This window comes from Acomys russatus, chromosome 29 (genome assembly GCF_903995435.1).
Source record: "Acomys russatus chromosome 29, mAcoRus1.1, whole genome shotgun sequence".
NCBI classification, from domain to species: Eukaryota; Metazoa; Chordata; class Mammalia; order Rodentia; family Muridae; genus Acomys; species Acomys russatus.
This window is the reverse complement of record NC_067165.1, coordinates 26,668,735-26,691,118: the sequence shown is the minus strand read 5'-3', so window position 1 is coordinate 26,691,118 and position 22,384 is coordinate 26,668,735. Positions and strand designations below refer to the sequence as shown.

At 46.8% G+C, this 22,384-nt stretch overlaps 1 protein-coding gene across 1 annotated transcript; it reads right to left on the bottom strand.

The window, feature by feature from the left end:
- Positions 1-987: 987 nt before the first annotated feature.
- On the bottom strand, positions 988-22,161 carry Dnajc8 (DnaJ heat shock protein family (Hsp40) member C8). The gene is made up of 9 exons (XM_051171008.1): positions 22,032-22,161; positions 19,124-19,225; positions 14,843-14,899; positions 11,429-11,495; positions 10,802-10,896; positions 8,310-8,381; positions 4,568-4,659; positions 2,947-3,022; positions 988-1,442 (listed from the first exon to the last, which is right to left on the bottom strand). Exons 1-9 carry the CDS (start codon positions 22,107-22,109, stop codon positions 1,320-1,322), a joined length of 762 nt encoding a protein of 253 aa, XP_051026965.1. The 5' UTR covers positions 22,110-22,161; the 3' UTR covers positions 988-1,319.
- Between the last annotated feature and the right edge of the window lie 223 nt (positions 22,162-22,384).

The following is a 22,384-nucleotide window of genomic DNA, read 5'->3' as shown; positions in this document are numbered from 1 at the left end:
TCTGCCCTTCCCACAGGTTGAGCATACACTATAAGTTGGTTGGTTTTTGTGGGTTTTTTTTGCTTTTTGAGATAGGGTTCTTCTGTGTAGCCTTGGCTGTCCTGGACTCACTTTGTTGACCTGGCTGGCCTCGAACCCACAGTGATCCATCAGCCTCTGCCTCCCGAGTGCTGGGATTAAAGGCGTCCACGCCCAGCAAGTTGGTTGATGATTTTTACACACAACACTTTATCCACAAAGTGAGCAGTATCTAACTTTAGAGACGTGACATCAAGAATACCCATGTTGGACAGGATGGTACCCGCGTCAGACATGCAACGGCCAACTCAAAAGTTCCAACAGCGAAACCAATCAATCCAAATCGTTGGTGCTGCTGGGGCGAAGCCTGGGGCTCATACACACATCCTGGTCAGTCCTGCCCTGCTTGATATTCTTGTACTGATCTCTGCCGTTCTGAGAGCACACATGCTAGGCAGGCACTCTACCAGAGCACATCCCTAGCCCTCTAGTCCCAGTTTGTTTGTAGGTAAAGAAGCTAAGGTTCAGCTCTCTGTGTCCAGCCATAGACACTCTCAGGGCGGGCCCATGCAAGACAATAGACCTGTCTGCCCTTGGCGTCACACCTGAGGAAGAGAACATCAAAAGCTTGGGTATAAAAATTTATTATACGTAAAAGAATATTACCACTAATGAATGCAGACAAGCGAGGACACCTGGGACTGGTTGGAAGATGGCTATCTCTTTGGAAAGTGAGCAGGTTTAAGTGGATGGGAGCCTCGAGCCACCCCCGACTGATTGGTCAGTCAGACAGAAGAACTGGTGCCAAACGCCACAGGGTGTCAGGGCATCAGGTGACTGCTCCGTGAGTCCACAGTGCCGCTCCTGTTAGACCGAGGACTTCAGGGATGCACGCCCAGAAGCAAGCAGAGGGGCTTCCCAAGGCAGCCCAGGCTGGTGTGGAGTCACGGCAACACCACTCTAAGCACATTTAACTGAAGGATCTCCACTAAGTATGTATGACCTTCGAGCCACCACAATTCAGTGAAATACGAAACATTAAGTTACAGGCTGTGGGAAAAGAAGGCGGCTTGAGTCAGTGGCTCCTTCAGATCCTGGTGGTTCCATGGGTAAGGACAGGGAAGGTTAGACCCAGCCCCTCCTGTCAATGTACAGAGAATTACTTTGATTGGTATTAAATTGCATGGAAAACAAAATAAACTAAAAAGCCAACGCTGCTCTATGTTGGGGTGGAGGAGGAAAAGAGTGAGTCCTGGAAGCAGAGGGAACGGCCGGAACGGCTCAGGCCATGGCCCTGCTGGTCACTCGCGCTGCTCCATTTTGACTTTCGGTGGCCGCAAGAAGGTCCGATTCTTCTTCTCCTTCTTCCCCTTTGTATTTGCCTGAAAATTTCGCCAACTGTCCACTCGACCATCCCGACTTTCCTGAACGAAAACATAAGTTCAAGGTGAGGTCACTAATAAGCAAGGAAGGGCTGAACGTGTCCTGCCACCAACTGTCCTCCCAGAGCCCAGCCAATCGGCTCTCCAGACAGCGCAGAGTGGAGACCAGCGCGTTCCCCCTCCTCTGGGGAGCCTTTCAAAGCAGCCTCTGGGCGGGTGTTCCACACAAGCTCCTTCTGTTGTATTTCCACAACTGAGCTACACTGCCAACGCTGGCCTGTTACTTCTTTTTGTTTGGTGGGTTTTTTGTTGTTGTTGCTGTTGTTTGTTTGTTTCAAGGTAAGTTTCACTGTGTAGCCTTGGTTGCTTCACTTTGTAGACCAGGCTGGCCTTGAACTCACAGCTATCCGCCTGCCTCTGCCTCTCCAGTGCTGGGATTAAAGGTGTGCACCACCATGCCCAACATTTTGTTTGATGTTTTTAAGACCCTGTTTTACTACTCAGCCTAATCTGGCTGGAGCTTACTATGTACACCAGCCTGGCCTTGAATAACCCAGAGATTTGCCAGGCTCTGCCTCCTGAGTGCTGGGACAAGACATGCCCCATCACACCTGGAGCCCTGCTTGTCTCTTCTAACCTTCACAAGATGCCGACCACAGTGTATGCTGGACAGGACTGTACAATGATGAAGGCTGATGGCTTTCTCAACTGTAAAGCTAGCTGGGAGTACAGCCATTCTCTCTTCACCTGCTACCCCTTCAGCAACTACGATGGCATGTTCCAAAACCAGCTACCCTCTGGCCACAAAGATCTCTACTTTATTATCAAATCAACTACTCATTTGCCCTTTTCATAAAGCTAAACAGAACCAAAGTAAAAAATTTTGTAAATTCTAAATCCTATTTAAAAAAAGAGACCAAATCCAGAACTGAAGAGCAACGGACCCAGTTCAAAAGCTACAAGGTGAGCTGGTGTGGCAGCACATGCCTGTAATCCCAGCACTGAAGTGGCTGAGGTAAAAAGAGCATCAAGGGTTCAAGGCCAGCCTAGGCTACATAATGAGTTCTAAGAAACCTTAGGCTACAAAGTAAGACTGTCTCAAAAAGACGAAATGTCAGAATCTCTCTGAAAAATGGACAATTGGGTCAAAAGGACCTGTTTCCAGGGGTTTGTATGTGTTGGTGTACACCTCACTCCCAGGGTTTTGGAAGCTGGAGAAGAATCAGGAGTTCAAGGTCATTATCCGTTACGCAGTAAGGTCAGAGCCAGACTGGACTACACATGAACTTGACTCAATGCCTCACCCCCAAAAGAACCTGTTTCCACAAATTATCCTCAAAGCTAAGTAGGGTAATACTTCATATTACCCCTGAATTCATTTGTCCTGGGCCCATCTGGTGGCTTGTCAGGGCAAGGCGGCCCCACACCCTGCTTCTCCAGAGCCTACGCTCACCCACACATCCCACTTCCCTGTCCACCCCAGGAACCCACGGAGCCCCAGGAATCAAACCTTCTTCCCCTGGAAGGACCCACCCCAGCTACTCACCTCAAAGTTTTTCTGCCACTCCCTTTCTCGCTTGGCTTTTTCCTGGGCTTCGATTTCCTCTTCTCTCTGCCGTTTCCTAGGAGGAGAGCAGAGCAGTCTTTACTGGGTACTCTTCAGAGCATGAGCTAACGTGTAGCTGCACAGAAGGACACAGAAAGCCAGAGCCAGCAGAGGCCTCAAAACACGAAGATGACAAAATCCAACCCTAAATGACTTCATACAAACTCAACCAGCAAAACCTAATTACTCCAGTCAACAACACAAAATACAGACGACAAATTGACCTCAGTGGTTCCCCACCCCACCCCACCCCCTTTTTTTTTTTTTGCTTCTCAAGACACAGTTTCTCCCCAGGCGTGGTGATGCATGCCTTTAATCCCAGCACTCGGTGAGTTCAAGGACAGCCAGGGCTACACAGAGAAACCCTGTGTCAAAAAAACAAAACAAAACAAAACAAAAAACCAAGGCAGGGTTTCTCTGTGTAACAATTGTGGTTGTCCTGAAACTTGCTTTGCAGACCAAGCTGGCCTCAACCTCACAGAAATCCACCTGCCTCTGCCAGGATTAAAGGCCTATACTGAAGGAGAGATAAACCTGTTTTTTAGGATTCCAAGTGTGGGATCGGAATGGTCTCGTGAGAGAACAGGTGAGGTTAATTCACTAGAAGAGCAACCACCTCGTGCAGGAGCTTAATTGTTGTCAGCTGAAAAGATCCCGTGGCCAGACTCTGAGAGGAGATATATAAATGAGCCCAGAACTGGAGGCGGGGCGTTTTGGAGACTTGGGATAGTTTTGGCTGCTCATTGCTGCACTTCAGGACGCTCCTAGAGAGAACTGCTCAAGGGAAGGCTTCGGGGCTCCAGCTCCTGCTGAGGTTCTGGTTCTCGTTACCCCAGGTTCCAGCAGAAGAAATCCTGCGGCTCACGCCCGGAGAATTGTTCCTCGGAACTGATATCCTTAAGGTTTTGTTATTGTGTCCATTAATCCTCATTTCCTATTGTTTGGTTAGTCGGGTTATAAGTGACGTAGGCTCGGTCACTAAGTTGTTAATAAAATATATTGGTTAAGAAAATTGAGCCTACACTATACCTCCAAGGCTAGCTTCCTTTTGTTGTTGTTTTTGTATTTTTTTGAGACAAGGACTCAAGTAATTCAAGCTGGCCTCAGACTTGCTATTTTGCCAAAAGTAGGCTTCAACTACTTTTTTTCCTGCACGCACCTCCCAAGTGCTGGGATCATGGGTGTGTACCACCATAACCGGCAACCTCAACACTCTGACAATCAAAGGAAATCGTACTTGAGCAGAGTAACCCGTTACAGCTATCCTGTTCCAATTCTACCTCCTCACCACAGTGGGCCTCAAGAGCCTCAAAAACTCCACTGAATTCCAGAAAGGAAGAAAACAAACTCCCTACAGCCAGGTGTAGTCAGGATTTCCCAAAACTCCTCAGTGTCTCAGCGGTGACTGTCCCAGGCAGGAGCTCCACCATAAGCTGTACCCCGCCTTTCCAGCTTATTCTCCTAAACGATGTGCTATCAAATTCACGAGAAAACTCCCCAGCAGCCTGCCTTAGCCAGTCTGCGCACCGCCTGAGGTTAAGGTGAGTACAGGGCCGGGTACCTTTCGTGCATTTCTTTGGCTTCTCTCTCTTTTCTTTTAATTTCCAGCTCAGCGAACAGTTTCATGGTCTGCTTGTAGACTGCCTGTTTGAACTGCAAGAAAATTAAGGACAGAAGAAAATAAAAGTAAACAAATCCACATCAACGGTGAAATCAAGCCATTACATTTAGTCCTAAAGATTACAACTGGCAAGGAAATGTGTGCAGGGAGACCCAACTAGCAACACTGACTATTTAAGGAGACATTTCCTCTCCTAGAAACTTGGCTCTTAGAGAAAAATATAAGCAACTTATGCCGCCACCTGAGATTTTGAAGGGTGCTCTTCTCCAAGAATTTCCCAAGACTATCTTCTACTCCTCCTTTTCGTAAATACTTTATAATTTTGACCTAGTGGCCAGAACCAAGCTGAACCCTACATAGGTGACCCTGCCCCCAACTGCAATCCCGTCTTAAGGGATAGAGCACTACACACAGAAGCCCACAATCCTCTGGCTTCCTTACAGCTACATATGGCCACACGGCACAGAGTTCAGTCAAATACTCAGGGGCAACATCTGGATGTTCTTAGAAGGAGTGGCATCGTCCTTCTTCCCTCTTAATTCTATTTGGCGTATGAGGGAGATGGTAAGCCACCATGGACCACGGAGGTGGGAGCCACATCCTTGTTCGCAGAGCCATGAAGAGGCAAAGCTTGGAAGGACATGGTGCAGAGCTTCCATGCCAGCAGGCATCCCGCCAAGATGTCTACACAGGGCAGACAAGCTCTACCTTGATCAAGCCATTCTGTGTCCTGTAACCAGTTCTCTTTACACCTTAAGCAATACACCGACAGGAACATATAAGACAATGTTAGCTGGGCGGTGGTGGCGCATGCCTTTAATCCCAGCACTCGGGAGGCAGAGGCAGGTGGATCGCTGTGAGTTCGAGGCCAGCATAGTCTACAAAGTAAGTCCAGGACAGCCAAGGCTACACAGAGAAACCCTGTCTTGAAAAACAAACAAACAACAACAACAAAAGCATTAAATAGAAGACACAACATACATGGATGCAGATGCAGAGGGTGAATGTGGAGGCCTGAAACTGGCATCAGGTGTCTTCAGCAATTGTCTCCACTTTACTGAGTAAGGCAGTCTTTCACTGAGCCTGGAACTCACCACTTCCAGCTAGTCTAACATGCTTCTAGAGCTATGGATTGTCGGCAGCCACCACACCTGTCCAGGCTGTGCTTGGGATACGGGGACTTGAATTCTGATCCTTAGACTTGTATGGCAAGGCCTGACCCACTGAGCCAATTCCCCAGCCCCAAATATTTTAGTAGCTTTGTTTGTTTTTTAGAGATAAGGTTTCTCTGTGTAGTCCCAGCTGTCCTGGACTCACTTTTGTAGACCAGGCTGGCCTTGAACTCACAGTGCTCCGCTTGCCTCTGCTGGGAATAAAGGTGTGCGCCACCACCACTGGCTACTTTTAGTTTTAAAGCTTTATTTTTATGTGTATGGCTGTTTTGTCTGTCTGTCTGTCTGTCTGTGTACCACATGTATGCGTGGTACTTTTAGAGGCCAGAGGAGAGCATTGGATCTCCAGGGACTGGAGCTATAGACAGTTGTGAAGCTACCATATGGCTGCTAGGATTTGAACTGGAACTCACAGAGATCTACCTGCCTCTGCCTCCCAACTATTTAGAGCTTTTTAAAGATACTAAAATATCAGCACTTAGCCGTGCAATGGTGGCGGATCGCTGTGAATTCAAGGCCAGCCTGGTCTACAAAGTGAGTCTAGGACAGCCAAGCCTACACAGAGAAACCCTGTCTCGAAAAACCAAACTGCCCCCTCCAAAAAAAACAAAACAAAACAAAAAAAACTAAGTAAATTGGGAGGCAGAAGCAGGCAGATCTCTGTGAGCACAAAATTGAGTTCCAGGACAGCCAGAGTTGTTACACAGAGAAACCCTGTCTTGAAAAAAAATAACCTAGAAATAAATAAAACCCATCTATCCAGACTCCAACTTTTAAGTTCCTGTGTAGTATGTGTGTCTATGGGTGTGTATAGGTGTGTGCTGGCTCGTTTTATGCCAACATGACACAAGCTAAGATCATCTAAAAGGAGCAAACATCAATTGAAAAGGATGCCTCTACCGGGCGTGGTGGCGCACGCCTTTAATCTCCGCACTCGAGAGACAGAGGCAGATGGATTGCTGTGAGTTTGAGGCCAGCCTGGTCTACAAAGGGAGTCCAGGCAGCCAAGGCTACATAGAGAGACTCTGTCTAAAAAAAAAAAAAAAAAAAAAAAAAAAAAAAAAGCCTCCATAAGATCCAATTGTAGAGTACTTTTCTTAATGTTTGATGGTGGTGTCCCCAGACCAGTGGTGGTGCTGCCATTCTTGATCTAGTGGCCCTGGGCTCTGTAATAAATCTGGGTGACCACCCGTCCATAGCCTGTGCATCGGCTCCTGCCTCACTGCTTTTGATGTAGCTCTAACTGTCCCAGAGCTCATTATATGGACCGGCTAACTTCAAACTCACAGCGATCTAGCTATCTAGCACCCAGGGCTGGGATTAAAGGTGTGAATCACCACACCTGGTTTTCCCAAATTTTTTATTTAATTACCTTAGGTGTGTTTGTGTGTGTGTCTGCTTGTCTGTGTGTGTAAGTGCTAATAGAGGACAAGAAACAGCATCACATCTCTCAGAACTGGAACTGAAAAGGAGCTGTGAGCCACCATGTGGGTGCTGGAAACTGAACCCAGGTTCTCTACAAGAGCAGCAGTTCTGAGCACAGAGCTCCTCTCCAGCCCTAGATTCCTTCACAAGAACCTATAGTTCTTATGTATCTCAAAAGACATTAAAAACCATAACTGTATATAATACTTTGTATGTGTGGCTTGTAAAACAGTCAACAGCAAACTCTAGGAGAAGTATATTTAAACCATGATACTGGCAGTAGTGGGGCACGCCTTTAATCCCAGCACCCCAGGACACAGAGGCACGTGGATCCCTGTGAGTTCAAGCCCAGCCAGGTCTACAAAGCGAGTCCAGGATAATCAAGGCTACAGAGAGAAACTCTGTCTTGGGGAAAAAAAAAAAAAAAAAAAGAAAGGAAGGAAAGAAGGAAGGGCAGTAGCCCTACATTTAAAAGACTGAGAGAGGCCAGGCAGTAGTGGGGATGGGGGTGGTGGGGGTGGTGGTGGCGGCAGCGGCGCACGCCTTTAATCCCAACACTCGGGAGTCAGAGGCAGGTGGATTTCTGTGACTTTGAGGCCAGGCTGGTCTACAAAGTTAGTCCAGGACAGCCTGTCGCAGGGGGGGGGAAAAAAAAGGCAAAGAGAGATGGTTTAGTGGGCAAGTGTGCCTGCTGTGCCAGTACGAGGGCCTGAGTGAAACTCTCCAGCGCCCTACGTGACAACACATGCCTGTAACCCGGTGCTGGAGCGGACAGCACAAGCCATGGGACCTGCTGGCCACCAGCCTAGCTCCAGGTATTTCAGTCAAAGACCTCGCCTAAGGGGAACAGATAAAAAGTGCTACAGCAAAAACCTCCTCTGGCTTCTACACATGTGTACACACATGAACACACGTGTGCACATACAACATACATATAGCACATATCCAGACGGAAGACAAATACACCCACCCACACACAGGAGGAATAAGAAAAGGTAAATGAAACATCCACTTCCACGTTTTAAGTGAGGCCCTCCTCTTACCCAAAAATCACATAGGAAAAATGGCCTTCCACAGTAACTCACCAGCTCCGGATCGTCTTCCTCTACATTTGTAGGCTTTCCTTCCTTCTTTAGTTGTTTTTTGCGCTCTTTAACCTAAAAAGAATTTTTTTCATCAAAATGTAAGCAATCACACCTTAAGGACAGTTGAGCTGTACATATGTGCACTTTTCCATAGGCATAGGGTAAGATGAAAGCAAAAGAGCCTCCTCCTGCACCATTAATAGTAGTAGTAGAAATAATAATAATAATAATAATAATAAACACTGTAAAGCAACTGAGCAGACACAGAGCCTTAGGTCCTTCCTGTAACATCATCTGAAACCTGCCCTAGCCTGTGCTCCTGGTAAACACTAGGGAAAGGCAACCAGCAGATAGATGTCCCCAACTCATAAAGGCTGAGCCACAGCCAACACCCTTAGACATGGTCACTTAGCTTTTTTTTTCAGATTTTTTTTTAATTGTATAGGAGTCCTCTATTTGCATGAACACCTACACACCAGAAGAGGGCATCATATTGTAATACAGATAGTTGTGAGCCACCATGTGGTTGCTGGGAATTGAACTCAGGACTCTGGAAGAGCCTCGGAGCCATTTTTCTAGCCCCTCATTTAGCTTTCTTAATTCCTGGTCACATAGTTATAACAAAGAAAGCATGTTTGCCAAACTTTAGAAGGATCTAGAAAATATATGGCATTTTAAGTATAAAAAAAATTTCTTTTTAAGATTTTATTTATTTTATGCATATGAGTGCTCTATCTGCGTGTACGCCTGCACACCAGAAGAGGGCATTAGAGGATATGGGTGGCTGTGAGCCACCATGTGGTTACTGGGAATTTCTTTTTCTTTCTTTCTTATTTATTTATGAGACAGGGTTTCTCTGTGTAACAGAGCTCTGCCTGTCCTGGACTCACTCTGTAGACCAGGCTGGCCTCAAACTCACAGGGATCTGCCTGCCTCTGCCTCCAGAGTGCTGGAATTAAAGGCGTGCACCACCACACCCAGCATTGCTGGTAATTTCTAAAAGTATATTCTTGATGGTTTCCACTGTGAAACTCCAGGAAACCATAATTTTCACATGACACTAACGGATGTGCTCATCACTCTGGCCACCACTGAGCCTAAAAAAAAAAAAAATTCACAAGAGACTAATGCTACTCCATAAGTGGGCCATGAGAGCGTCACACAGCCAGGTTCAGAAGCACTTTACTGTCACCTTGTGGCCAGAAATTGTAAGGATGATTCTTTATAAGCAAAATAGAGGGGAGGATTGTACATTCTGTTGTGTGCTCTTCTGATCTCCAAGGACTGGCTCTCCAAGTGCCCTGTGCAACACAACCAGCAGGACCCCATTACAACCCTTTCCTGGCCAGGCAGTGGTGGCGCACGCCTTTAATCCCAGCACTTGGGAGGCAGAGGCAGGGGGATTGCTGTGAGTCCAGGATAGTGAAGGCTACACAGAGAAGCCCTGTCTCGAAACACAAAACAAACAAACAAACCAAAAAAAAAGCCAACCCTTTCCTTTTCCTATTTGTCCTCTCATCGTCTTCATCTAAAATGGGTCAGTCTTTATTATGATTGCCTACAAAGTCTCAATTCAGAGTCTAATGCTCTTCAAAACAAAGGTGGACTCCTGCTTTGCTCCCCACTGAAATCACTCTTGGGATGGTCTTGAGAGCTTTCTCACCGGGCACAGAGGTGCAGTCCTACAATCCGAGCAACTGGACATGGAGAAGAATCAAGAATGCAAGGCCAAGGGCTGAAGACATGGCTCAGCTGTTCCTGCAAGGATCCAGGCTCAGTTCCCAGCACCCACACAGTGGCTCACAACCATCCATAACTACAGCTCCAGAGGATCATGATGCATCTTATCACCTGCTGCCTATGGTGCCCAGACACACACGCAGATAAAACACACACCACTGCAATCCCAGCACTCGGGAGGCAGAGGCAGGTCGATCGCTGTGAGTTCCAGGCCAGCCTGGTCTACAAAGCGAGTCCAGGACAGCCAAAGCTACACAGAGAGACCCTGTCTTGAAAAAACAAAAACAAAAAGCTGTTCGTTTCAATTGCGTCTTCAGAGTGTTGTTAGTCTGGACATGCGCCTCCCCTGCTTTACAATGAATGCACTCGGGCTCCTTGACAGCCTCTCTCATCTCCAAACCCTTCACAGCAACAACAGTAAAACCAGAGGAGGCAATGCCGTCAGAGCCACACTTCTCCGCTCTCACCGGGGTAGCATGGCAACACGGCTACAAGGCCCAAAGTGACTATCTACAACACAGGCCTGGCAGGGTGAGTGGTTATGGCAGTGTCCTAGGTGCTCCTCACCCTGAGCTCAACTCGGCAAAGGATGCTAGCTTCTGCACTGTTCATGAGCACCACAGCGGAAAGGTAGCGAGAACCAGAGACGCCACTAGCCGGGTGCTCTGTACTGCTAGGTTTCACACACCCTTCTACAGCACCCAAGGCTTGCTGTTACTTCCTGTAAACACAGCAGCACTAGAAATACTTACAGTGTGTTCCACGTATTCTTTTCCTGCCTGAATTACATCCAGGGCCCTCTTCTTTTGTTCCTGATCCAGTAGCAACTTGTAAGCTTTGTCCACAGCTAATGCAAAACATTGAGGTTAACTGTTTCTGCAAATACCCTCTCAAAGTCTGAGCTAGACTCAGGCAGTGTAAATGGACTTGCACTATCTAAAAACATTCCCTACTGTGTTAAATTATTAACCATTGTTAAACCCATCTTTTTTTTAAAAACATACAACCATAGTAATGACCTTGAAAGTCTTAGAAAAAAAATTATTAAATATACACTCAAGGCTAAATATACTGCATCTAGATTTAACACAGTGATAAAGTATTTCCCACTTATATTCAGTGAAAAAACGATCTTATGCAATCAAAGTATATTGGCCGACACATGAGTCTTAACAAAACAAAGGTGCACTTTCTATGCTGTGCTGGGGACTGAACCCAGGGCCTCAAGCATGCCAGACAAGCACTGAGCTACACACCCAGCCCCAAGGACATAGTCTGCTTAAATGGCTGCTTTGCTGAAATCCACAGCTTCGCCATAGCCAGTTACTGCTCAGCATTGACAACATACATTACTCAAAAGCAGGTAAATTTACAAATACCTTCAAAAGCCTTCTGTGCTCTGTCAGCATCGTCTTGATTTTTGTCAGGATGCACCAATATAGATAACTACACGGAAGAGAGAAGTTGGGTTTGTCAACAGTTCATAGAAGTGACTTGCACTCTTCACATACATATAAATAAGACAGGAATGCTTTTTTTTTTTTTCCTTTTGATTTTTCGAGGCAGGGTTTCTCTGTGTAGCTTTTTTTTTTTTTTTTTTTTTAAAGATTTATTTATTTATTATTTATACAGTGTTCTGCCTGCATGTGAGCTTGCATGCCAGAAGAGGGCACCAGATCTCAGTATAAGTGCTTGTGAGCCACCATGTCGTTGCTGGGAATTGAACTCAGGACCTCTGGAAGAGCAGACAGGGCTCTTTACCATTGAGCCATTGCTCCAGCCCCTCTGTGTAACTTTTTGGCTGTCCTGGACTCACTATGTAGACCAGGCTGGCCTTGAACTCATAGCGATCTGCCTGCCTCTGCCTCCCTAGTGCTAGGGTTAAATGCGTGCGCCACCACGCCCAGCAACAGGAATTTTTTTATAAGACATTTACAAGGGGCAGAAAGGAGTTGGAGCAAAAAGAACCGGAGATGAAACCTAATATTAATCGCAGACTCCCAGAGCCACAGTCAGTTGTGATTCTTTTCTTTGTTTGTTTTTAGAGACAGATTTTCTCTGTGCGGTCTTGGCTGGCCTGGAGTTGCTTTGTACACCAGGCCGGCCTCTGCCTCCCAAGTGCTGGGAGTAAAGGCGTGCGCCACCACGCCCGGCCAGTTGTGATTCTAACCTCAGTCATATGCTAGCTTTCTGACCCTGAGCAACAAAACCTATCTTCACCTAGCTTCCTGCTCCATTGCTGGAAAAATACAAAGCACTCAAATAGTTCGCTGTGTGAACAAAACGAACAATGCAAGTATAAGAATAAACTGACTGGGGGAGGGAGGCGGCATTTTCTACTCTCAACACTAGGGATGATTATGAGTTCAGGGCTGGCCTGGGGGACATGGTAAAACCCTATGGGATAGGCAGGGAAAGGAGAGAAAAAAAGGAGAGGAAAACAGAGCGAAGAGGAGGAAAGGGATGAGAAGAAAAAATGGAAAAGAGGAAATGAGAAGTGGAAGAGAGAAGAGATCAAGGAAAGAGAGAGAGAGAGAACGAATTTGCACAGTAACATCCACGGATATGGTTAGCATGTACAAACCATCAAGGCATCCATTGAAAGCCTTCTGTGTGTGACACCTCATTTAAACATTTAGACACATTTACCAAATGAGGAAAAATAGACACAGAAAAGTCCAAAGCTGATACCCTATGAGCATATACAGGGGGAGGAGGTCCCCCTCAGTCACAGTCATAGGGGAGGGGAGTAAGGGGAAAATGGGAGGGAGGGAGGAATGGGAGGATACAAGGGAGGGGATAACCATTGAGATGTAATATGAATAAATTAATAAAAAAGGGGAAAATTTTTAAAATAAATAAATAAAAAGAAAAGTCCAAAGCACTTGCTCAAGAGAATAAATTAAAACTAAAGTCATATATGCTCTTAACTATGGGAGTTATAAATCTTATTAAGATGGCCAGGCGGTGTAGTGGCGCGCGCCTTTAATCCCAGCACTCCAGAGGCAGAGACAAGTGGATCTCTGTAAGTTTGAGGCTAGCCTGGTCTACAAAGTGAGTCCAGGACAGTCAAGGCTACACAGAGAAACCCTGTCTCGAAGGGAGAAAAAAAAAAAAAAAATCAAGCTCCAAGAAAAGTCTGAGTAAGGACTGAAGTGCTTGTTGTAATGGGCTGTACTGGAAAACAAGACTGAGGGGAGGATGGGATGCTAAATTTATGCACAGTTAAAAAGAATAAAGCTATAAAGTTATATAATGGGAAATGCCTGAGCAGTCAAAACCAAAACATCTTAGCTTAATATAGCCTGCTGGGAGATCAGAGGTAACTGTGAGTCAGCAATATGGAGGAATTTCTTGCACTGGATATTAATAAAACTGTGGTGAGAATCAGAGCATTACAGTCAGCATGGGCCAGGTCCTACTCAAATGTGAAAACATGAAGATTTAAAGAGCATAGGAAGATTAAAGAAAAAGAAAGACAGACACTGGCAAGATTCAGAGGCCAGAGAGCTACTTTGTTGAAGAAATTTCAAAAAGCACTTGTTACAACTAAGCCAGGGTGGCCCTGGCAGGGACCAGAGAGGTAGGGTGTGGGGTGGGAGGTAGAGAAAAAAAACCCAGCTGGCTCAGTCGCACATGCCTGTGATCCCAGCACTCCAAAGGCAGAGGCAGAGGCAGGTGGATCACTGTAAGTTTGAGGCTAGCCTGGTCTATAAAGTGAGTCCAAGACGCCAAGGCTAACACAGAGAAACCCTGTGTCAAAACAAAACAAACCGAAACAAAACAAAAACCTAAGCCAGGTTTTTTTGTTTGTTTGTTTTTTGGTTTTTTGAGACAGGGTTTCTCTGTGTAGTCCTGGCTGTCCTGGGCTTGCTTTATAGACCAGGCTGGCCTCGAACTCACAGTGATCCGCCTGCCTCTGCCTCTGCCTCTACCTCCTGAGTGCTGGGATTAAAAGCGTAGCCTCTACCTCCTTAGTGCTGGGATTAAAAGCGTAAGCCACCACGGCTGGCCAGGTATTTATTTTTTAAGAACTTCTTACACTTTTCGGCATGGGGGACGTGAACACAAGCCATTGCATGTGTGTGCAGATCAGAGGATACGCTGCTGAAGTTACCTCTCTCTCCTTCTACCATGTAGGTTCCTGGTGATCAGGGTTGGCAGCAGGTAAACTGCTAAGCCACCTCACTAACCTAAGCTGAATATTTCTTGAGTATTTACAACCATTTGCAAGACAAGTTACTGAGTGGGTTAGGCACATGGCATGTGCCAGTTATCCCAGCAGCTACTTAAAGGCTAAGGCAGGACCAGTCATATAAACCAGGAGTGTGAGGTCATCAGATCCCACCTCAAATAAAAAGCACAAGTCTGCAGCTACTAAATTTGGAAATAAAAACCATTATATTCACGGGACAACCTCTACTTACTACATGATTTAACATCTTCTATCACTACACATATATGTCACCGTAAGCTTATGAGAACAGTTATCCAGTCTTAATTTGGAAAGGAAAAAAAAAAATCTAGTTCTCAAAAATCATATCTAGGGTGCAGCTCAATTGGTAGAGAGCGCTTGCTTGTCTTAGTGTACATGAAAACCTGGGTTCAAACCCCAGCACCCCATAAACCAGGTATGGCATATGACTGTAGTCCCAGGATGCAGGCAAGTGAAAACAGGAAGATCAGAAGTTCAAGGTCATCCCTTATTGCACAGTGAGGAATTCTAGGACCCTGCCTGAGACCCCAGCTGCAGAAGCAAAGGCTCAGCCTCTAGTGGGAGCGACAGACCGTACCTGCCGGAAGCGCTTCTTTATTTCTTCATCTGTCACTTCAGGATCTATCTGAAGAACCTGCAAGAGCCAAGAGCAAACAAGTGTAAAGCTGAGCGTGGTGGCCCTTATGTCATCTCAATCCTAGGAAAACAGAGGCAGAGGGATAGTAAGTGCAGGCCCAGGCTTGGTTACAAGCAGGACAACCCCCAAACCAACAAAAACACAAGACTTGGGAGTGGGGCAGTAGTCCTAGAATCCTACCACACGCGGTCAGGAAGTCAAGGCCATGCTTGGCTATGTAACAAACTCAATTCCAGCCTGGGCTGCGTGAGATATGTCTCCAAAAAAAAAAAAAAAAAAAAAGAGAGAGAGAGAGAGGAGAGAACGTGTGTGTGTGTGTGTGTGTGTGTGTGTGTGTGTGTGTGTGAACATGCCTGCTAAGTATGTATTCCCCTCCCTCACGCTGTCTGTCCTGAGCAATATAACTAATTCATTAAGTAAAACCACGTGAAGTGACATACAGTCCAGAACACAGAGTCAGAGCTCAGAGCTCCCCCAGGACAGGGAAGAGACAGCACATACAAAAGGTTAGTCAGAGTGCTAGAGCCTGTGCTGGGGGGAATGGCAGCCTGACGTGGAGTGCAAGAAAGGATGAGGAAGGCAAGGCCAGAGCCAGGCTGCCTGGCGTACTGTGTCAGTGCCTAAGGAGGGTAGAGACGTTAACATGGACTTAGCCCAGTGCTTCATGCCTGCAAACCCCAGTATTTAGCAAGCTGACAGATCTGTCAGAGTTACAGGCTGACCTAAACAAAAATCAGAGAACCTGACTTTAAAAATAAGAACAGAGGCTGGAGAGATGGCTCGGAAGTTAATAGCATGCACTGCTCTGGGACAGGAGTTCAGTTCCCAGCCTCCTTTAACTCCCAGGGGATCCAACACACCTGGCCTCCATGGGCACCTGCACTCACATATGCAGAGGCCCAGATATAGACATACACAGAGAGTTTAAAATAAAAACGGTGGGTGGCGCTGTGACTCCGTGGTTAAGAATGCTTGTTGCTCTTACAGAGGACCCAAACTAGTTACCAGCTCCCATCTTGGGTGGTTCACAACTACCTGTATCTCCAGCTCTAGGAATCCAACATGTCTGCTCTCCATGTGTACCTTGACCCAGGAACACAAACCCACACACAGTCACATAATCTAAGAAAATCTTATCCAGGCACAGTGGCGCACACCTTTGATCCCAGCACTTGAGAAGCAGAGACAGGCACATCTCTGTGAGTTTGAGGCCAGTTTGGTCTATGATGGGAGATCAAGGCTACACCGAGAAACCCTACCTTGACAAACAAAAACGAAAAACAAAACAAAACAAAAAAGTAAATGAATGAATGAATGAGAAAAATAACTCTTAAAGAAAAACTACAAAAGCAAGCAAACAAACAACAAAACAAAACAAACAAAAACGGGTATCATTGGTGTGGCAACAGGCCCAGGCCTTCAATCCCAGCATTTGGGATGCTGAGCAGAACGTTCAGGAATCTCCTCAGCTACCCAACTGAGTTTAAAGGCAGCCTGGGCTACCTGAGACGCTGTCTCAAAACAACAAAAAAGCCAAGCGAGGATAGCAAAGGCCAGCACTAGGAAAACAGAGGCAGGTGGATCCCTGTGAGTTCAAGGCCAGCCTAGTCTACAGAAGAAGTTCCAGGACAGACAGGACTACACAGAGAAACTTTGTCTAGAAAAACAAAAGAGCCCAAACCAAACCAAACCAAACCAAACCAAACCAAACAGCCAATCTAGTGTGCACAATGGTAAAATGTTTATCTGAAAGCCTTGAATTCCACTGACAGCATCAAAGAAGAAAAACAGAGAAATAATGGCTCCACAGTTAAGATCGCTCCTACAATTAATTCCTAGCACCCACATCATGGCTAGCAACATGCAGACAAAACAAACATATATATATAGATAAAGAAATTTTCTAAACAGAGAAACCCTGTCTCGAAAAACCCAAAAAATAAATAAATAAATAAATAAATAAAATAAATATTTTCAGCCGGGCAGGTGGTGGTGCACACCTTTAATTCCACGCTTGGGAAGCAGAGGCAGGTGATCTTTGTGAGTTCAAGGCCTGATCTACTGTTACTTCAGGACAGCCAAAGCTATACAGGGAAACCCTGTCTTCAAAAACAAAACAAAACAAATCATCAGTGCATTTGGAGGATCTGAGGCGCAGACCCAACAGTGTCAGAGTCACTGAGGGCAGCACCAGAACCTGTCTGCAGCACTGTACTGGAGAGACAAAGGAAGCCATGCTGCGGACTAACTGTGATTTGAGGTAAACGACACAAAAAAGAACAGTGATTAGTGATGATAAGAAACGTTCAGAACTCCCTGCAGTGGTGGCGCACGCCTGTAATCCCAGCACTCCAGAGGCAGGTGGATCTCTGAGTTCGAGGCCAGCCTGGTCTACAGAGCGAGTTCCAGGACAGCCAGGGCTACACAGAGAAACCCTATCTCTAAAAACAAAAGCAAAAACAAAAGACATGTTCAGAGCCAGGCATAACCGTGGGTGGTGCCCATGATTACACACACACACACACACACACACACACACACACACACACTCGGGAAGGTGACGTAGGAGGAGCACTAGGCTGAGCCAATCTGGGCTACATCTGAGACAAGTTCAAGACAGGAAGTGCACCAGCGTCTCTAAACTCCCCTAGTCATCACTCTGCTTTTCCTGAATCTTTGGTTATTTTTTATTTTCCTGTAACAAAAAAAGTTCTAAAACTTTTTTGCTTTTTCTTTAAAAACAAAACCAGGGTCTCCCTGGAGTCCTGAGCTGGCCCAAGCCTTCCTTGCCTATGTAGACCAGGCTGGCCTCAGGCTTGTAGGGATACTCCTGCCTCTGTCTCCTGAGTCCAGAGAGTATTACATACCTGGCATGACTAAATTTTTTTTCTGAGACAGAGTCTCTCTCTGTGTAGCCTTGGCTGTCCTGGTCTTTGTAGACCAGGCTGGCCTGGAACTTAGTGATCTGCTTGCCTCTGCCTCCAAGTGATGGGATTAAAGGTATGCTCCACCTCACCTGGCAAAAATTTAAAAACAAGGACCCTAAATTTATCAGACCAGCTATATCTCTGTATCAAAAACAAACTTTTGGCTGGGCGCCTTTAATCCCAGCACTCGGGAGGTGGAGGCAGGCGGATCGCTGTGAGTTCAAGGCCAGCCTGGTCGACAAAGCGAGTCCAGGACAGCCAGGGACCATTACACAGAGAAACCCTGTCTCGAAAAGCCTAAAACAACAACAACGACAAAAACAACAAAAAGCGAACCTTTGTAAATTTGGTCCACGGAAGTTACGTACTGGAGAATATTTGGCAGGACAAAAATCTAGCTCCTTTTTCTTAAATAAGCTACCTCAGCAACTCTACTCACATGAAACCACGCGACTTCAGAGACAAGCTACCCAGCATATAAATTCCACTTTACCGCCGGGCGTGGTGGCGCATGCCTTTAATCCCAGCACTCGGGAGGCAGAGGCAGGCGGATCGCTGTGAGTTCGAGGCCAGCCTGGTCTACAAAGTGAGTCCAGGATGGCCAAGGCTACACAGAGAAACCCTGTCTCGAAAAACCAAAAAAAAAAAAAAAAAAAAAAAAATTCCACTTTACCTGTGTTTTTCGTTCCCACCTAACATAACGTGGGGTGTATGCTGTAACACAATCTCTCTCCACGTCCGGTTCCCGGCATCACGGCTGACTCCTGAAGCCCCAGCACTTAGAGGCTGAGGCAGGAGCAGCACAGAGGCCAAGGCCAAGCTGGGGTGCACAGTGAGCCCCAGGACTCTGTGAGCTACAGCAAGATCCTATTTCAGAAATAGCTAGCCAGGGGTGGTGGTTCCTATTTCTACAGTCTCAGCATTTGGGAGGATGAGGCAGGAAGATCTGGAGTTTAAAAAAAAGCAATAAAAAAATAAAAATAAACCCCTACATCCAACTTTCACATGTTTACGTACGAAAAGCTCTCTACCAGCCTCTTTTGCCCACCCCTGCCCTTGCCCTTCTCCCGCCCCCGTGCCTGCTCTCCCTTCCTTCCTCCCCGTTCCCACCCCACCCTCTCCCTTCCCCTGCTGTGCTAATAAACCTGCATTTTTACATATATATATATATATATATATTTTTTTTTTAAAGCTCTCCACCAGACACTACAGCAGCAACAATGAACACACACGTAACTCAGTCTGCACATATGAAAAGCTCTCCACAGTGACACTACAGTGACAATCCACTCACCTCAAATGGGTTCAGATTAAAGTAAGAGGAACCAGGACGAGTCAATCTTTCAATCTGATTTTTGGATGTTAGAACTGAATCTCTCTTCTCTATTTGTTTCACCTAAGGGTAAAAGGAATGATAATTTCATTAGTAAAAATAAGCAGCTGGGAGCACTAATACATAAAATAAATAAATCTTAAAAAAAAAAAAAACCTGAATATCTACTTTAACCCAATACCAATATGCTCAGCAACAACTACTCACTCTATCAACGTGCAGAACACTTTGCTGCAACACTGAGGAGTGATTACAACAGCGGGCCTAGTCATACAACAGTAGCTCAGACTCCAGCATCCACATAAAGGCTGCGGGTGGGCACAGGCACCTGCAACCCCAGAGCTAGGGGAGGAGGAGGCAGGTGGAGCCCAGAGCTCACTGGACGGCCAAGCTAGACAACTGTTGGGCTCCGCATTCAGTGACAGATCTTGTCTCAAAAAAATAACATGGGGGGTGGGGGGGGAGGGCTGGAGAGATGGCTCAGAGGTTAAGAACACTATCTGCTCTTCCAGAGGTCCTGAGTTCAATTCCCAGAAACCACATGGCGGCTCACAACCATCTGTAATGAGATCTGATGCCCTCTTCTGGCCTACACTATATACATAATAAGTAAATAAATCTTTAAAAATCCAGGTGTGGTGGTGCATGCCTTTAATACCAGCACTTGGGAGGCAGAGGCAGGTGGATAGCTTTGAGTTCCAGGCCAGCCTGGTCAACAAAACCAGTGCAGGACAGCCAAGGCTACACAGAGAAACCCTTCTCAGCATTTTAGACACAGGAAAAAAATAAGGCTTACAGAGACAGAGATTTCCAATTACCTAACTTGTGAGAAATTTACCCCAAGGCCTTGACAGCCAGTCAGCCATCAAGAAGATTCCCAGGCGTCGGGAGTAAGGTCTGATGTATTTTAATGCTAATTACTGTTTACTGTCTCTGTGACCAACCTTTTGTTAAATAAAAGGCCTCTCACCTGGGCAGGACAAAGGAGACAGGTGGGGCTAAGAGAGAGAGGGATTCTGAAAAGAAGAAAGACTGCCAGGAGAAAAAGGAAAGAGACCTGAAGTGAAGGGAGGAAGGGTGCCATAGGTTAGCTGGAGGAGCAGCACATGGCCCGCGGCGTGGATGGAGAACCCAGCCCAGATAAAGAACAGGAGCAAGTATTTGGGATTTTGGACGGGAGGTAGCTTGATAGAAGTTATTGGAAGCAGATGGCATGGGATTGGGGCAGGGATCCCATGCCTGAGGCCCTACTATGGAAAGTAGTTTAGAGGATTGATATTTTAAAACATAACAAGTTTCTGTGTCTTAATTGATCGCTAGCCGGGCCTACAGATAACACAGATAATTTTAAAAACAATACCCAGATATGAAGCACAGCAGCCTCCACAGAACTGGAATTGCATGTGGGTGCAGCTAAGCCATCTTTTTTCTTGTCAAGAGGAAAAACGCAGTTACACTGAACCCTGAGCAACATTCAACACCATTATTGGGGCTTGGGGTGTAGCTGAGTTGGACTGCTCAGCCTATCATGCATAGAATCCTGGGTTTGCTCCTCAGCAAAAGAATAAAGCTGGATGAGGCGGCTCACTCCTCTAATTCTAGTATTTGGGAGGCTGAAGCAGGAGGATCACCATTAGTTCCTGGCAGCCAGCACTGCAAAGTGAGTGGATGGATCTAAGCTTCACTGAGAACTTATCAAAAGCCAGGGCCAGCGGTGGTGGTGCACATCTTAGGCAGAGGCACATGATCTCTGGGAGTCCGAGATAGGCCTAGTTTACAGATGGAGCACCAGGCCAGGCAGGCCTACACACAGGGAAACCCTGCCGTGAAAAGCCTAAATAGGGTCTCAAAAAAAACTAAATAGGCCAGGCTGTGGTGGCGCACCACTTTAATCCCAGCACTCGGGAGGCAGCGGCAGGCACAGGGGGAGCAGCCTGGTCTACAGAGCAAGTCCCAGGACAACCAGTGCTGTTACAAAGAGAAACTCTGTCTCAGGAGGAAAAAAGAGATATGAGGAAAGAAATACTATGTAACAAATACCGTTATAACACAAGAGACAAGGGCTCTAATCCCAGGGCTTCGGAGGCTTTAGCGTGTAGGTCCAACCTAGGCTAACAGGAGCTACTGACTTTAAAAAAAACGCCTGTGTTGCTTCTACTTTATAATCTGCAAGCTGCTTTCTTATAAATTAAATCCCGTCATGAATTTTTTTTCCCGAGACATTGTTTCTCTGTGTAGCCTTGGCTGTCACTTTGTAGACCAAGGCTGGCCTCGAACTCACAGCCTCCCTGCTGGCGATGCAATCGTAAACAAGGCTCGGACCAAGTTCACTCCTGTCCTACCTCACGCCAAGTTTTTACCTGCTATTTAAGTCGCAGAACCAAGTACGTATGCGCACTCTTAAGGTTCATATTAAAGATGGGGGGGGGGTGTCACATAACGCATTCTTGTCACGATCAACAGTGCTCAGCACTGGTTAACCGCAGAAATGGCCACTGGCACAAAATTCATGGCAGAGGAGTTGGGAAAGGCCTCCCTCCTGTTTACAAATAAAGGCAGGTGTCCCGCAGCTCAGTCTCCGCCAGGAAGGGCCCGGCCTCCGCCGATCGGAGACCCCCCCGGTCTGCAGGCTGCACCGCGCCCCAAGCAGACCGTCGGCCCCTCTCCAAGCCTCTGCGCCCCGCCGCGCTCCGGGGACCCCAACAGGCACAGGGGCGGTCACGCACGCACCCCGCGGCCGCTCCGCAGTCCCCAGGCCGGCCGCCCGGCGCAGGCCAACAGTCCCGGGAGGCGTCCCGCTGACCCCGGTCTCTGCGGACGGAATCGGGGCGCGGTCTCCCTGAAGCCACCATCCTTACTCCGGGCTCACCTCACTGTAGAAGGTCATAAATGCCTCCTCGGTGCTGCCCCCGCCGCCCGATGCGCCGCTCTCCCCCGAAGCCGCCATTTTCCCGGCCAGCCACCACGTGACCGTTCTGCGCAGGCGCAGCCCCCACGTGACCCACCTCCTCCAAGCGGACCTTTCGGATCTGCCTCTGCCAGCAATCCGCACTTAAAGGGACCGAGACCCTACGTTTAGATTTTTGGTTATGAGCCTAGCCTTTAGCCCTGGAACCATCTCTCCAGCCCATACCCACTTTTCTTTTCTTTCTTTCTGGTTTTTTTTTTTTTTTTTTTTTTTTTTTGGTTTTCAGAATAGGGTTTCTCTGGCTACTGGAACTC